General features: G+C 45.4%; 1 protein-coding gene across 14 annotated transcripts in view; it reads left to right on the forward strand.

Moving 5' to 3' along the window:
• LOC105485038 (solute carrier family 5 member 11) overlaps positions 1–17975 on the forward strand; it is a 78110-nt gene that overhangs the window by 35519 nt on the left and 24616 nt on the right. For 10 of the 14 annotated variants that reach the window (XM_071084268.1, XM_071084269.1, XM_071084270.1 and 7 more), the window contains 3 exons: positions 626–727; positions 8159–8239; positions 15167–15372. In XM_071084268.1, the coding sequence (XP_070940369.1) occupies positions 626–727; positions 8159–8239; positions 15167–15372 (389 nt within the window). Of the gene's footprint in view, positions 1–621; positions 728–8158; positions 8240–15166; positions 15373–17975 lie in introns of all 14 variants that reach the window. The other 4 variants (XM_071084274.1, XM_071084272.1, XM_071084264.1 and 1 more) reach the window with 1 other exon arrangement.

Below are 17975 nucleotides of genomic sequence, written 5' to 3' on the forward strand. Positions count from 1 at the left end.
CACACAGGCTCCTTACTAAAATGTTCACTTGCAGTCTGGTGGGAAGCTACAGATGTGGGAAGCCTTCTAGGGGAAGTGACATTCCAGGAGGAACTTACAGTTAGAGAAAGGGGACTGGCCCTCCAGACGGATATGCACCAGCACAAGCGAAATCTAGGAGGCCCAGGCACACATGACTTATTGAGAAACAGAGGGTATTTCAGAGTCTGTGGAGGTCTGGGAGTATGAAGTGGGTATTTAGCCTCATTTATTTAGCCTTTATCCTGGGGGCAATGGGGGAGTTACTTAAGAGTTTGAGTGGGAAGGAGAAGGATGAAGTGATCATGATGGTATTTAATGAAGGTTGCCGTGTGGAAGATGGAGTGGGAGAGGACCAAAAGCAGAAGCAGAAAGACGACTGAGGAGGCTGCTGCATCAGCCCAGGGCCTGCAGGGCTCCAGTTTAAGACCCCTGATCTGGGATGCAATGGATGAAGAAGGGATGATGTGTGACTCTTCTGTGTTTGTCAGCATCTAGGCTAGGCCCTGATCCCAGGGAACCTGGGCTGCAAATGTCCATTCATTCATTCGTTCATTTGTTCATTAATTCATTTGTTCATCCATCAACCTCCTTTCTCCACAGGTAGACATGTATGCAGGTGCCATCTTCATCCAGCAGTCTTTGCACCTGGATCTGTACCTGGCCATAGTTGGGCTGCTGGCCATCACTGCTGTATACACGGTTGCTGGTAAGACTGAACAAAGGGTAACACCTGGCAGAGGTGGTGGGCAGGGGCTGTGGGCCACTCTACCTTTTCCTTGCCCATCTTCTGATATTCCATTGTGCTAAGACCCATTTATTCATTAAACGTCACTCCTTTACCTTAGATAAAAAGATTTCTCCTGACCATTATCCAAAGGAAGGGGGTTACCTGATAAGATAAAGCATTTTAGGTCAGGCAAGGTGGCTCATGCCTGTAATCCCAGCACTTTGGGAAGTCGAGGCAGGTGGATCACTTGAGGTCAGGAATTCCAGACCAGCCTGGCCAACATGACAAAACCCCATCTCTACTAAAAATACAAAAATTAGGCCAGGCACGGTGGCTCACGCCTGTAATCCCGGCACTTTGGGAGGCGAGGCGGGTGAGTCACGAGGTCAGGAGTTCAAGACCAGCCTGACCTACATGGCAAAACCCCCTCTCTACTAAAACTACAAAAAATTAGCCAGGCGTGATGGCCTGTGCCTGTAATCCCAGCTACTCAGGAGGCCAAGGCAGGATAATTGCTTGAACCTGGGAGGCGGAGGTTGCAGTGAGCCGAGATCGCACCACTGCACTCCAGCTTGGGTGACAGAGCGAAACACCGGCTCAAAGAAAAAAAAAAAAATTAGCCAGGTGTGCTGGCAGACTCCTGTAATCCCAGCTACTTGGGAGGCTGAGGCAGGAGAATTGCTTGAACCCGGGGGGCGGAGGTTGCAGTGAGCCAAGATCGTGCCATTGCCCTCCAGCCTGGGTGACAGAGCGAGACTCCATCTCAGAATAAAAAACGATAAAGCATTTTTAAAATGCACCACAATGGCATAATGTTTTTTCCCATTCATGTACCCCAGAACTGTTTCTTGAGCACCTACTAACTGCTGAGCCATGTGCATTCACAGGCACAATACAGGCTGGATAATAAACTACTGCAATCCTGGAGCCTGAGGGCAGGTAACCTCATCTCTCCCCCTCATACCTGTGTCCTAGAAGAGTGCCTGGCACGCAGTAGGGCCTTGAGAAGCACTTGCTTTTAAATATTCATTATCTCATCTTCCACTCTATTTTCACCCTTCTCTGCCTCCTCTTGGCGTAATTTAACTCATTCCATATGTATGTGTGTGTCTGTTTGTGTCTGTGTGTGCCTGTGTGTGCACAGACAAAACATACTGTATCTATATATTATGCTGGTATCTGGTATCTATATTATGTATATAGTATTATACATAATGGTATCTATATATTATGGTATCTCTATATTATGGTATCTATATATTACAGTATATAATACTGTATCTATATATTATGTACCTTGTATCTATATATTATGTATTTACGTATACAGGTATGTGTATATGGATATACATTTCCTACTGTGTGCCAGGGAGTGAGGCACAGGTGTAAACAAGACAAATCTCTCTACTCTGGAGGAACTTATTAAGTGAGGATGGGAGACAATGAACAGGGAAATCAATAAATAATGTCAGGCCAGGTGTGGTGGCTCACATCTGTAATCCCAACACTTTGGGAGGCCGAGGTGGGTGGATCACCTGAGGTCAGGAGTTCTAGACCAGCCTAGTCAACATGGCGAAATCCCGTTTCTACTAAAATTACCAAAAAATCAGCTGGGCATGATGGCACACGACTATAATCCCAGCTACTCAGGAGGCTGAGGCAGGAGAATCACTTGAAGTTAGGAGGCGGAGGTTGCAGTGAGCCAAGATCGCACCACTGCACTCCAGCCTGGGCAACAGAGTGGAACTCTGTCTCAAAAATAAATAATTAAATATATCAGTGTATATTATTATAACCTGATAAGTGCTATAAGGAAAAATTAATTAGGGTGAAGAGATGGAGGAAAGGTTCTTTTTTTGTTGTTGTTGTTCTTTTTTTTTTAACATAGAATATTCAGGTAAGGCCTTTCTAAGGTGATATCTCAACCAACTTTTTTTCACCTTTGACTTTTATTTTAGATTCAGGAGGTAAATGCAGGTTTGTTAATGGGTACATTACATGATGCTGAGGTCTGGGGTACAAATGGATCCATTAGCCCAGGTAGTGAGCAGAGTACCCAGTAGGTAGTTTTTCAACCAGTGTCCTCCTCCCTCTCTCCCCCCTCTAGTAGTTCCTAGTTCCCTTATTCAAGTCCATGAGTATCCAATGTTTATTCAGTTTCCATTTATAAGTGAGAACAGGCGTGGTGGGCCAGGTGTGGTGGCTCACTCCTGTAATCCCAGCACTTTGGGAGGCCAAGGTGGGAAGATCACCTGAGGTCAGGAGCTCCAGACCATCCTGGCCAACATGGTGAAACCCCTTCTCTACTAAAAATACAAAATTAGCTGAGTGTGGTAGCGGGCACCTGTAATCCCAGCTATGCGGAAGGCTGAGGCAGGAGAATCGCTTGAACCGAGGAGGCAGAGGTTTAAGGTTGCAGTGAGCATAGATCGCACCACTGCATTCCAGCCTGGGCAACAGAGCAAGACCCCGTCTCAGAGAAAAAGAAAATAAACGAATAAGTGAGAACATGCGGTATTTGGTTTTCTGGTCCTGCATTAATTCACTTAGGATAAGGGCCTCCAGCTGCATTCAGGTTGGGCTGCAAAGGTTATGATTTTGTCCTTTTTTTGTTTTGTTTTTTTGTTTTTGTTTTTTTTTTGAGACGGAGTCTCGCTCTGTAGCCCAGGCTGGAGTGCAGTGGCCAGATCTCAGCTCACTGCAAGCTCCGCCTCCCGGGTTTATGCCATTCTCCTGCCTCAGCCTCCCGAGTAGCTGGGACTACAGGCACCCGCCACCTCACCTGGCTAGTTTTTTGTATTTCTTAGTAGAGACGGGGTTTCACTGGGTTAGCCAGGATGGTCTTGATCTCCTGACCTCGCGATCCGCCCGTCTCGGCCTCCCAAAGTACTGGGATTACAGGCTTGAGCCACCACGCCCGGCCTGATTTTGTCCTTTTTAATGGCTGTGTAGTATTTCATGGTGTATCTGTACCATATTTTCTTTATCCAGTCCACTGTGAATGGGCACCTGTGTCAATTCCATGTATTTGCTGTTATGCATAGTGTCGTGATGGACATATGAGGGATGTGTCTTTTTGGTAGGATGACTTCTTTTCCTTTGGGTACATACTCAGTAGTGGGGATGCTGGTCAAATTCTCAGTTCGATTCTCAGTTCTCTCTCCACAGTGGCTGAACTAATTTATACTTTGTATTAGTCAATTCTCACACTGCTATAAAGAACTACCTGAGACTGGATAATTTATGAAAAAAAAAAAAGAGGTTTAATTGACTCACACTTCCACAGGCTTAACGGGAAGCATGGCTCGGAGGCCTCAGGAAACTTACAGACATGGTGGAAGGCAAAGGGGAAGTAAGCACGTCCTACCATGATGGAGCTGGAGAGAAAGAGTGAAGGGGGAGGTGCCACACACTTTTTTTTTTGGCTGGGGGGATGGAGACTTACTCTTTTGCGGCTGGACTGCAATGGTGCGATCTCAGCTCACCGCAACCTCCGCCTCCTGGGTTCAAGCAATTCTCCTCCTCAGCCTCCCAAGTAGCTGGGATCACAGGCACCTGCCACCATGCCCAGCTAATTCTGTGTTTTTAGTAGAGATGGAATTCCTCCATGTTGGTCAGGCTGGTCTCGAACTCCCAAGCTCAGGTGGTCTGCCCGCCTTGGCTTCCCAAAGTGCTGGGATTACAGACGTGAGCCACCGTGCCTGGCCTAGTGCTACACACTTGGAAACAACCAGCTCTCATGAGAACTCTATCACCAGACAGCACTGGGGGATGGTGCTGAACCATTAAAATCACCCCCATGATCCGATCACCTCCCACCAGGACCCTCCCCTAACATGTGGGGATTACAATTCAACATGAGATTTGGGTGGGGACACAGAGCCAAACCATATCACACTCCCACCGACAGTGCATCAGCAGCATTCCCTTGTCTCCACAACCTCGCCAACATCTGTTATGTTTTGACTTCTTAACTGGTTTTAACTGTTTAAAGCTGTTCTGGTCAGGCGTGGTGGCTCACACCTATAATCCCAGCACTTTGGGAGGCCAAGGCAGGAGGATCACCTGAGCTCAGGAGTTCGAGACCAGCCTGGCCAACATGGTGAAACCCCATCTCTACTAAAAATACAAAAAAATTAGCCGGGCGTGGTGGTGGACACCTGTAATCCCAGCTACCGGGGAGGCTGAGGGAGGACAATTGCTTGGACCCTTGAGGCAGAGGCTGCAGTGAGCTGAGATCGTGCCACTGCACTCCAGCCTGAGCGACAGAGTGAGACTCCATCTCAGAAAAAAAAGAAAATTAAAAAAAAAAAGAAAAAGAAAAAGAAAAAAGCTGTTCTGGCTGGTGTGAGATGATATCTCATTGTGGTAGTGATTTTTTTTTCTTTTTTTGAGACAGCGTCTCTCTCTGTCACCAAGGCTGGAGTGCAGTGGTGCAATCTTGGCTCACGGCAACCTCCATCTCCCAGGTTCAAGTGATTCTCCTGCCTCAGCCTCCCGAGTAGCTGAGACTACAGGTGCCAGTCACCATGCCCGGCTAATGTTTGTATTTTTTGGTAGAGAAAGGGTTTCACTGTATTGGCCAGGCTGGTCTTGAACTCCTGGCCTCAAGTGATCTGCCTGCATCAGTCTCCCAAAATGATGGAATTACAGCTGTGAACCACTGCGCCTGGCCTGTAATCTGCATTTTTTTGATGATTAGTGATGATGAACATTTTTCCATATCTCAGCCAAGTTTAAATAACACCCACCAGCAATGCAGAGGAGGAGAATTCCAGACTGAGGGAAGGGCTGCAGTAAAGACTCTGAGATGAGAGCCTGCCTGAGCAAATGGTTATGCAGGCTGTGTCCTATTCCGCTCCAGGTGGTGCCATTCACACCAACCAGAGCACTGTGCTAAGCAGCAACCCTGGTGGTGAGAGTGGGATTGGAGAAAAGGGCAGGGACCAGAGCTTTGAAGGAAACAAAATAAGCCTAGCATTTGTTCTAAGTGCCATGGAATACCATTGGATGCTCTAAACAGAAAATTGACAAAATCTAACATATGCAAAGTCCCCTGATACAGAAAGACCTTGGCTGAGTTCTCAGAACTAGCAGAAGCAATGTGCCTGGGGCAGGGGGAAAGGGGAGGGCAGGCTGCCACAGCGGATGAATGTTAGTGTTCCTTGTTTGGAGGTCTGTGTTCCCCATTAGACTGTAGGCTCTCTGAGGGCAGGGAACATGCCATTTTGTTGGCCTCTGCATCCCTACCATATAGAACTTGGTGGGGAGCTCACCGGCTATTTGGTGAAAGACTGAACAAAATGCTCCCCACAGTGCCTGGCATAAGAGAGACCCTCATCACTGTTAATACAGAAAGGATGGTGGATTAAGTGGTACCCAACACCAGGACCTCACCACACTCAGGCTGACTCACTGCATGAGTGAATGGCAGGGAACTGGGGCCACAATCAAAGCCAGGTCTCCTCCCCTTGGTGAGAGAGCCCTATTCTTGCTGGCAAGGAAGGAGGGATCCCGGAGAGCACCACACCCACGGGCGCAGGGTTTTAAAATTGTGCAGTGACTGTGCCCTCTAGTAGACATGTTTCTACGCATAAGTGTCCCTTCTCCTCATGAAGGAAGAAGAACAGAGGTTTAAGGAAGAGACTGGAAAGATTGCTCTGTCCAGATGCGGATGGATTTGCTACCAGTATCATCATTAGGAAGATTTTTTTTTTTTTTTTTTAGATGAAATCTTGCTCTGTCGCCCAGGCTGGAGTGCAGTGGCGGGATCTCGGCTCACTGCAACCTCCGCCTCCCGGGTTCATGTGATTCTCCTGTCTCAGCCTCCCGAGTAGCTGGGACTACAGGCATGCCCCACCACGCCTGGCTAATTTTTGTATTTTTAGTAGTGACAGAGTTTCACCATGTTGGTTGATCTCAAACCCCTGACCTCAGGTGATCCGGCTGCCTCAGCCTCCCAAAGTGCTGGGATTACAGGCGTGAGCCACCGCGCCCAGCCCATTTAGAAGATTTTTGAAGGTGGCAAACTCAACAAGAATCCTCTGAGGCACCACCATGATTCTCTTCAGGAAGTCTAGGGGGCCTCTGAATCCCTAACACTCACATCCTTTATCCAACCTTAAAAATAAAGATATTGACTGGGTGTAGTTGCTTACACCTGTAATCCCAGCACCTTGGGAGGCCGAGGCAGGAGGACTGCTTGAGCCAGGAGTTTGAGCCCACCCTGGGCAACATAGCAAGACTCCATCTCTAGAAAAAATTTAAAAATTAGCTGGGCGTGGTGGCTCACGCCTATAGTCCCAGCTACTTGGGGGACTGAGACGGGAGAATCACCTGGGCCCAGTAGGTCTAGGTTGCAGCGAGTTATGATCACGACACTGTACTCCAGCATGGGTTGACAGAGTGAGACCCTGGCTCTGAAAAATAAATAAACAAATAAATAATAAATAAATAAAGGTATTCAGAGCTTGGGGACTGTGGCCCAAGCACCACTTCCTATATCAGTTGAAAATTGCTAGCCAGGTGTGGTCGTTCACGCCTGTAATCCCAGCACTTTGGGAGGCCGAGGTGGGTGGATTAGGAGGTCAGGAGATGGAGACCATCCTGGCTAACACAGTGAAACCCCATCTCTACTAAAAATACAAAAACATTAGCCGGGCACGGTGGCAGGCGCCTGTAGTCCCAGCTACCAGGGAGGCTGAGGCAGGAGAATGGCGTGAACCCGGGACGCAGAGCTTGCAGTGAGCCAACATCACGCCACTGCACTCCAGCCTGGGTGACAGAGCCAGACTCCGTCTCAAAAAAAAAAAAAAAAAAAAAAAAAATTTTGCTGTGTTAAAAAAACCCTCAAATTGAGGGGCTTGAAAAACCAATGGTTTATTATTCCCCAGAAGTCCGTGGGTTCCCTGGGTGGATGTGTGCTGGTCTCACCTGGCTTTGTGAACTATAGTTCGGTGGCAGGTGGAGCAGCTGGCTGGAAGAGGATGGCCTCACTCATACGGCTGGTGTTAGCTTGGGCTGTTGACTGGGCTTCCCCTCCATGGGGGCCCTCTTCCTCCATTAGGTTAGGCTGGGCTTCTTAAAGCAAATGGTCTCAGGGCAACAGGAGAGTAAGTGCAGAAGCTGCAGGGACCCCCGAGGTCCATACCACTTCCCCCACATTCTATTGGTCAAAGCAAGTCACATGGCCAAGCCCGTGTGAGAAGTAGAGACATCAACTTCACTTCATCATGAAAGGAGCAGCAAAGTCACATTGCAAAATGGGCGTGCACACAGGGAGGCGTGATCGTGGCCATCTTTGCAATCAGTCATCACTAAGAAATCTCCCATCAGGTCCTGGTCTTCCAGGTTCCCTTGGGAACCCAGAGTAATCCCTTTTCATCAGACTCCCTGTGTTCATCCCACCAGGTGGCCTGGCTGCTGTGATCTACACGGATGCGCTGCAGACACTGATCATGCTTATAGGAGCGCTCACCTTGATGGGCTACAGTAAGTGGGGTCCCCGGGTCACTTGGGTGGAGGACAGCCCCTCTCTCCAGCAGGGATATCTGCTCTCAACACAGTGAATGGCAAACCCAGCTGTCAAAGAGCATACTGCTGGGGAATTTTTGTCAGAGGTGCTTGGCTTGAGGCACGGTTATTTTAGCTAGAAGAGAACTGTGCTTATTGTGGAAACTTACTGTTTTTGTTTTCATTTTTTTGTTTTGAGACAGGGTCTTGCTCTGTCAGTCAGGCTGGAGTGCAGTGGTGCGATCATAGCTCGCTGCAGCCTTGAGCTCCTGGGCTCAAGTGACTCTCCCACCTCAGCCTCCTGAGTAGCTGGGACTACAGGTATAGGCCATTATGTCCAGCTAATTGTTTTTTCCTGTTTTTTTGTAGAGATAGAGTCTCACTATGTTGCCCAGGCTGATCTCAAACTCTTGATCTCAGGTGATCCTCCTGCCTCAGCCTCCCAAAGCCGCCCCACCTGGCACTGTTTTTTTTTTTAAGTAAAAGTTAATATCTTTCTATACTAATATGGAAAAATAACTGAGTGAATAAAGAAAAGAATGTGAAGAGACAGCTTTTCCTTACAGAGGTTTTTGTTGTTATTTGTTTGTTTGTTTTGAGATAGGATCTCACTCCGCCACCTAGGCTGAAGTGCAGTGACACAATCTTGGCTCACTGCAACTGCTGCCTCCTGGGCTCAAGAGATCCTCCCACCTCAGCCTCCCAAGTAGCTGGGCCCACAGGTGTGCACCACCACTCCCAGCTAATTTTTTTTCATTTTTTTTAATAGATGGGGTTTCACCATGTTGCCCAGGTTGGTTTCAAACTCCTGAGCTCAAGCAATCCACCTGCCTTGGCCTCCCAAAGTGCTGAAATTACAGGCATGAGCCACCGCATGCAGCCTACAGAAGCTTTAAACTCTAGCACTAGCCCACACCTAGACTTTAGCAATTCGTTTCAAAATATTTGCCCAATTCTTCGTACCAGCTTGTATGGTGATCCTGTCTTTCTTTGTTTTGCTGCCAATGGCCATGTCTCTTTGGAGGCTCCTGTGTTTTCTGAGATCTCAGGCCAGTTGGTTGCTCTATGGCCTCACCTCTCTGATAGGTTCAAGGGAAGTTATAATTTTGTAGATTAGCCAACTTCTTATTATTGTTAAGGGGGGGAACACTACTCTTCACAGGTTTCTATCTTTTAGAGGTAAGCCACTCATTAAGCCTTAAAGACTACAACAAAAGCCGAGTGTGGTGGTTCACACCTGTAATCCCAGCACTTTGGGAGGCCAAAGCAAGAAGATCACTTGAGCTCAGGAGTTTGAGACCAGCCTGAGCAACCTAGTGAGACTGTGTCTCTACAAAAAATAAACATAAACTTAGCCGGGTGTGGGGGCATGTGCCTGTAGTCCCAGCTACTTGACAGGCTGAGGTGGGAGGATGGCTTGAGCCTGGAAGGTTGAGGCTGCAGTGAGCCGAGATTGTGTCACTACACTCCAGCCTGGCCAACATAGCGAGACCCTGTCTCAAAAGAAAAAAAAAAGGCTATGAAAACTAATATAGAAAACACAGAAAAGTAAAAGGGATCATAATCCTGAAAGATGGCAGAATATAGTGCTGAAAATTATATATTTTAGGACTCAGAAGAAAATATTAGAAGAGCGCCATGCTTGGAATCCTGAACTCTATGAAACATGTATGAAAGATAGAAGTAGAGGACAAACTGAGATGAAGGGAGAATAGAAGCGGATAAAAAGGAAAAAGATTAGAGAAGATTACAACACATTTTCTAAAATTTTCTTTAAAAATTAGCAGAATTAAACTCCCCACAGGAGGATGTAAAGAGCAGAACAAACGCTAAAGAAAATCAAACCCAGGATGAAAACAAATAGGAGTTTTGTGTGTTTTTTAGACGGAGTCTTGCTCTGTCACCAGGCTGGAGTGCAGTGGCATGATCTTGGCTCACTGCAACCTCCACCTCCCAGGTTCAAGCGATTCTCCTGCCTCAGCTTCCCGAGTAGCTGGGACTACAGACATGTGCCACCACGCCCAGCTAATGGGGTTTCACCATGTTCGCAGGGATGGTCTCGATCTCTTGACCTCGTCATCTGCTGGCCTCAGCCTCCCAAAGTGCTGGGATTACAGGCGTGAGCCACCGCGCCCGGCTGAAAATAAGTAGGAGTTCTAATAAAATGCAGAGAAAAGGGATAAATAATAAAATTATAAAAGAAAAGATGACAAATATGAAAGACAGAGAGGAGAGATATACCATTTGAGAAATGTTTATTCTTTTTCTTTTTTCTGTTTTTTTTTTCTGAGAAATGTTTATTCTTAGAAAAAAGATCAGAAAAAAAATGGAACAAAGTAAATAATTAAATTAATCACAAAGGAAAACCTTTCTTACAAGGAGGATGATATATCTAGCTAGGTGTAAAGGGTTTGCTGTGTCTTAGGCAAAATCAATGAATGAGATCTCCAGGTAGAAGCATTATGAACAAAATGTGAAGTATAGAATAATTTTTAAATACTAAAGAATACAGAGAGGTGGGAAGATCATTTGAGGCCAGTAGTTTGAGACCAGCCTGGACAACAAAGCAAGACCCCACTCTATGAAAAATGGAAAATTAGCTGGGTATGGTGTGCACATCTATGGTCTCAGCTGGGGACCGGAGGATCAGGGAGCTTGAGGAGGTTGAGGCGGGAGGATCGCTTGAGCCCAGGCGCTCGAGGCTGCAGTGAACTATGACTGCACCACTGCACTCCAGCCTGGGTGACAGAGTGAGACTCTGCATAAGAAAAAAAGAACCCAGACAGAAAAAATGTAGTGAGCTAAAAATAATAAAACAAACTGGTCTCATTCCCCTCCTTCAAAACAATAAAATGCCAAAAGACAGTGGAACAAAGGCCACAGATGTGTTTTATGGGAAAAGTAGTATCCTAAGTAAGGATCGGATACCTAGCCAAGTGCCCTGTTTACCAGGGCTGCAGAAATATTCTGAACTATGCAAGGACTTAGTAAAAGGAGGACCTACGCGCCTGTCTTGAAGATACACGAGAGAAACAAACAAAATCGAGAGTTGGTATTATGACTCAAGAGAAAATGGTAGTAAATAATGATCCAGTTAAAATTATTATAGATCTGAAAAATTATCTGGTCAAGGCAAATGTTACATAAAGAGTATAACAATTTAATAAAAATTGGATGTAAAACCCTGTTTTAGTAACAAAAACTTTAAAATGTTGGGAGAGATAGTATGCTACATTTCCCATCAAATAGGAAGAAAAACATCTTGAAGAAGAAATACTGAACTCCAAGCAGACACTCATATAAATCTAACCCTTTATTTATATAGGAAATATGTGTGTATAAGTTTTTTTTTTCTTAAAAGAGAATAACAAGAAATCACAACCAAACGGAAAGAATAAAAGAGAATGCAAAGTAATAGTAAAAATATCAGTTATCACAATACAAGTAAATGGAATAAAATTCCCTATTGAAAGACAAGGCTTCTTACAAGCAGTTATCAATCTATGTGGCTGTTTGTTCTGTTTTCCTTTTCCTTAGCTATATATTATTTATTTTTTCAACAAAACTCAAGATTTATAGTTTGAGTTAAGAAAATGTAACTTGATACAATTTGCAAGTGGCACATATAAAACAAAGTATAACATAAGGCAAAAAGCAATAAATGGGGATAAGTAATTTTATATTGAAAATGTAAAATTCATAATAAAGATATAACCTTTGTTTATTAAATAACATTGCAACAAGATACACAAAGCAGAAGTTGTTATAAGTTAACAGAAACCAAAACAGTACTAAAATACCTTAACAGAACAAGAACATAATGAGGATTTAGAAGATATAAATTCTACAAATGAATAAGCATTCTCCTAACCATGAATGTGTATTTTTCCAGCATTCATAGAATCACCCGCAAAAATTAATCATTGAAAAATTTTTTTACAAAACTGTGTATAAAAACATTGTTCAGATTATCTTACTCATATAAACCAAAAAATTTAAACTCATTAGGGGAAGTGTAAATTTTTAAAAAATCTAGTTATTTAGAAATTTAAAAGCCATCTCCTAAATAGTGCCTGGGTCACAGAGAAAATAAAAGCTGCAATTACAGACTATGCAGAAAAAATGAGAACATTACATTTCATTCTTAATAGATAAAGTAAAAGCTGTACCTCTGTAAAAACATTTATATTCATAAATATGAAAGCCCAATTTAGTGATTTAGAAAAAAGAGTTACTCCAATTACTCTAATATCTATTTCTTTTTCTTTCCTTTTTTTTTTTTTTTTTGAGATGGACTCTCGCTCCGTCGCCAGGCTGGAGTGCAATGGCGCGATCTCGGCTCACTGTAACGTCCGCCTCCCAGGTTCAAGCGATTCTCCTGCCTCAGCCTCCCGAGTAGCGGGGATTACAGGCACCCGCCACCACATCCAGCTTATTTTTGTATTTTTAGTAGAGACAAGGTTTCACCATGTTGGCCAGGCTGGTCTCAAACCCCTGACCTCAGGCGATATGCCCACGTTGGCCTCCCAAAGTGCTGGGATTACAGGCATGAGCCACTGCACCTGGCCTTTTTTTTTTTTTTTTTTTTTTAAAGACAGAGTCTGGCTCTGTTACCCTGGCTGGCATGCAATGGTATGATCTCGGCTTACTGCAACCTCCGCCTCCTGGGTTCAAATGATTCTCCTGCCTCAGCCTCCCGAGTAACTAGGACTACAGGCGTGCACCACCATGTCTGGTTGATTTTTGTATTTTTAGTAGAGACAGGGTTTCCCAATGAGGGCCAGGCTGGTCTTGAATTCCTGACCTCAGGTGATCCACCCGCCTCAGCCTCCCAAAGTGCTGGGATTACAGGCGTGAACCACCTCGCCTAGCCCAATATCTATTTCTTTGAAAAGAACCATAAAATGCAGTTGCAAATCAAACCAAGAAAAAGAGAGAAAACAGCGTAATTTGGAATGAGAAAAGAAACAAAATACAGGTCATGTGCAGTGGCTCACGCCTGTAATCCCAGCACTTTGGGAGGCTGAGGCAGGAGAATTGCTTGAGCCTAGGAGTTTGAGACCAGCCTGGGAAACACAGTGAGAGCCATCTCTACGAAAAACTTTAAACTCGCTAGATGTGGTGGTACATGCCTGTAGTCTTAACTACTCTGGAGGCTGAGGCAGGAGCATCGCTTGAGCTCAGGAGTTCGAGGTTACCGTGAGCTATGATTGTACCACTACGCTCCAGCCTGGGTGACAGAGTGAGAACCTGTCTCTAAGAACAAACAAAATAACAAAACCTGAAACCATCATTGGACCTCCTGAGAGGTCTTACCTTATTTTTTTATTTTTATTTTATTTTTTATTTTTTTGTGACAGATTCTCGCTCTGTTGCCCAGGCTGGAATGCCGTGGCACAATCTCGCCTCACTGCAACCGCCACCTCCCAGAGTGATTCTCCTGCCTCAGCCTCCTGAGTAGCTGAGATTACAGGTGCCCACCACCATGCCTGGCTAATTTTTGTATTTTTAGTAGAGATGGGATTTCACCATGTGGGCCAGGTTGGTCTCGAACTCCTGACCTCAGGCGATTCACCCCCCTCAGCCTCCCAAAGTGCTGGTATTACAGGTGTGAGCCACTGTGCCTGGCCAGTCTTACAATTTAATGAAGCAAATAAATAAATTACTGTGTCACATTTTTAATATTTTGATGGTTCAATATATTTGATTTCTTTGCAATCCTATGTATTTTTGCATTATTTAGAAGTATTATTCTGAGAAGCAATTGTAGGAGGGAAGGGAAGACTGGAAATCTCACTGGGAAATCAACCAACAAGAGGCAGATCAATAGGAGAAATGGCATACAAATTTATTAGCACGCACAAGGGAGAATTACGGAGTGATTTCTCAATATCCTAATGTCATATAGATGTTTCTATACTGTACTTCTTTTTTTTTTTTTTTTTTTGTGACCGAGTCTCACTCTGTCACCCAGGCTGGAGTGCAGTGGCCGGATCTCAGCTCACTGCAAGCTCGGCCTCCCGGGTTTACGCCATTCTCCTGCCTCAGCCTCCTGAGTAGCTGGGACTACGGGCGCCTGCCACCTCGCCCGGCTAGTTTTTTGTAATTTTTAGTAGAGACAGGGTTTCACCGTGTTAGCCAGGATGGTCTCGATCTCCTGACCTCGTGATCTGCCCGTCTAGGCCTCCCAAAGTGCTGGGATTACAGGCTTGAGCCACCACGCCCGGCCTATATCGTACTTCTTAAAGAAAAAGGAGACGGACAAGTGTCGATGATTTCAGGGAAGTAGTAAATTATTTTTAGGGGAATTCGATGGGCTTAAAGAACATACAATGGCCTGGGACAATGGCCAGGAGTATCACTTGAGGTCAGGAGTTCGAGACCAGCCTGGACAACATGGTGAAACCCCGTCTCTACTAAAATACAAAAATTAGCCAGGCATGGTGGCACACACCTGTAATCCCAGCTACTCAGGAGGCTGGGGCAGGAAAATCAATTGAACCTGGGAGGCGGAGGTGGCAGTTAGCCAAGACTGCGCCACTACACTCCAGCCTGGGTGACAGGGCAAGACTTCATCTCAAAAAAGAAAGAAAGAAAAGAAACTTGGATAGACACATTTATTACTTTGTGGTGGAGGTTTCATGGGTGAATACTGATGTCAAACATCAACTTTTACACTTTAAATATATGCAATTTATGGTTAGGTCAATTATAGTCCAATAAAACTCTACTATTAATTTTTTTAAGTTAAAAAAAATGTGGGGAGGAGGCTAAGAACCCTTAAGGGGATCAACATTTTTTGGTAGCTCTGGTCCTGCTAGAATTTCACCAATCTCCAGCCATCTCCTCATCACTTGCCATGGTCCAATCTGAGTTCCTGGAAAACAGGCTTCCTCTGAATTCTAGGTTTCGCCGCAGTTGGTGGGATGGAAGGCCTGAAGGAGAAGTACTTCTTGGCCCTGGCCAGCAACCGGAGCGAGAACAGCAGCTGCGGGCTGCCCCGGGAGGATGCCTTCCATATTTTCCGAGATCCACTGACATCTGATCTCCCGTGGCCAGGGGTCCTGTTTGGAATGTCCATCCCATCCCTCTGGTACTGGTGCACGGATCAGGTACAGGACAGTGGCCTCAGCAAGCTTTTTCCTTCTCTTTGCTTCTTTCCTTAGGGTGGCTGAAGTCGGTACTTTTTTCTTCCTCCACCTCTTCTCTCATTTGCATTTTCCCTGCTTCCTTGACTCCTTCCTCCTTTCCATTGCTCTACATGCTATTTTATTTCTTGATCTTGTGAATGTGAACAACAAACCCAAAGCTGCTGATATTTGCAAAGGGGAAAACTCAACACTCTGCTTTTTTTTTTTTTTTTTTTTTTTTTTCCTGAGACAGGATCTTACTCTATCACCCAGGCTGGAAGGCAGAGGCATGATCATAGCTCACAGCAGCCTTCATCTCCTGGGCTCAAGAGATCCTCCCATTTCAGCCTCCTGAGTAGCTGGGACTACAGGCACATGCCACCATGCCCAGTTATTTATTATTATTCTTATTATTTTTTAGTAGAGATGCAGGTCTCACTATGTTGACCAGGCTGCTCTCAGACTTCCTCCTCCTGCCTCAGCCTCCCAAAGTGCTGGGATTATAGGTGTGATCCACTGCAGCCGGCCTAATACACTTTGCTTAATGTATTAGGTGTTATTTATTTAATTATTTTAACTGGGAATATCCAGTAGGCAAAGGAGATGATACCTTTTAAATGGGGGTTAAAACTCCTATTGGACATTATTTGTTCAACAAATACACACTGGTTGTCCTCTACATACCGGGCACTCTTCTGGGCACTTAAAACCAGGAGCTAATAAGTCAAACCAAGCTCTCTGCCCTTGTGGAGAGTCCCTTCTTCTAATGGGAGTAGACAGAGACAATAAGTAAAGTATGTGAGAAGTTAAAATATGATAAATACATTTTAAACAGTAGAGTGAGGTCAAGGAGATTGAGAGTGTGGTAGTGCAATTTAAAACGGGGTGACAGGTGGCTCACACCTCTCATCTCAGCATTTTGGGAGGCTGAGGCAGGAGGCTCACTTGAGTCCAGGAGTTTGAGACCAACCTGGGCAACATAGTGAGACCCTGTCTCTAAAAAAAAAAAAAAAAATTAGCCAGGCATGGTGGTGGTATGCGCCTGGAGTCCCAGCTCCTTGGGAGGCTGAGGTGGGAGGATCGCTGGAACCCAGGAGGTCAAAGCTGCAGTGAGTTGAGATTGCACCACTGCACTCCAGCCTGGGCAACAGGCTTGAGACAGCAAGACCCTGTCTCAAATAATGTAGGGTGCTTAGGGGAGGTGTCATTGAGAAGTGACCTTTGACCAAAGACTTTGTAGAAGAGCGAGAGCTCCCCGTGATTTTTGGAGGAAGAGTTTTGCAGCAGAAGGCACATCCAGAGCAAAGGCAGATATATAACTGGCGTGAAAAAAGAGAGGAGAAAATCAAAATGCAGAACCATGTGTACAAGAAGCCCTTTTGTATTAAAAAAAAAAAAAAAAAGGAGAATAGAACCAATATTTGTGTTTGCTTATATGTGCATAAACTCTGGACAGATGTATACAAAACTAAGAAGAGTGGATACCTGTGGGCAGGGAGGCAGGGCAGGTGGGAAGGATGAGTGGGAGCTGATTCACTGCATATTATATTTTCTCAGGTTTTAAACTGAGTGAATATATCACGTGTTCAAATATTCTTTTTGTGTTACATGAAACATCAGAGGCCTATGTATCACTTGGGGAGTTATACTGCATAGTGAGGGCTGATGAGAGTTTAATTAAAGCAATAATCATGGCATTGAACAATTGATTTGATGCAGGAGACTTCACAGAAAATGAAACCCAGGTCCCATCCATAGGCCAGCCCTCCTTTGAGTCAAGATCTAATGACCAAGGCAGTGATGAGAGCAATGCACATGTACTGCCCCTTTAAGAGAGAGGCCCCCTTCACCTCCTTAGCAAATCTCAGATAGGAGACACCCTGAGAAACAGGACTGATCCAGGCTAACATCATGGGCTTTAATTTTAACACACCGGCCAGGTGCAGTGACTCACGCCTGTAATCCCAACACTTTGGGAGGTCAAGGCGAGTGGATCACCTGAAGTCAGGAGTTTGAGACCAGTCTGGCCAACATGGCAAAACCCGGTCTCTACTAAAAATACAAAAAAAAAAAAAAAAAAAAAAAATTAGCCAGGTGTGGTGGCAGGCACCTGTAATCCCAGCTACTCAGGAGGCTGAGGCAAGAGAATCACTTGAACCCGGGAGGTAGAGGTTGCAGTGAGCCGAGATCATGCCACTGCACTCCAGTCTGGGCAACAAAGTGAGATTCCATCTCAAAAAATTAATTAATCATGCCGGGCACAGTGGCTCATGCCTGTAATTCCAGCCTGGGCAACAGAGCAACACTGTGTCTCAAAAACAAACAAAACAAAACAAGACAAGACAGTTGACCTATTCTGCCACTGGGAAAAAGTTATTTGTAAAAACAAGCCAGAGACAGCCGGGCGCGGTGGCTCAAGCCTGTAATCCCAGCACTTTGGGAGGCCGAGGCGGGTGGATCACGAGGTCAGGAGATCGAGACCATCCTGGCTAACATGGTGAAACCCCGTCTCTACTAAAAATACAAAAAACTAGCCGGGCGTGGTGGCGGGCGCCTGTAGTCCCAGCTACTCGGAGGCTGAGGCA

This window comes from Macaca nemestrina, chromosome 18, assembly GCF_043159975.1.
Source record: "Macaca nemestrina isolate mMacNem1 chromosome 18, mMacNem.hap1, whole genome shotgun sequence".
NCBI lineage: Eukaryota > Metazoa > Chordata > Mammalia > Primates > Cercopithecidae > Macaca > Macaca nemestrina.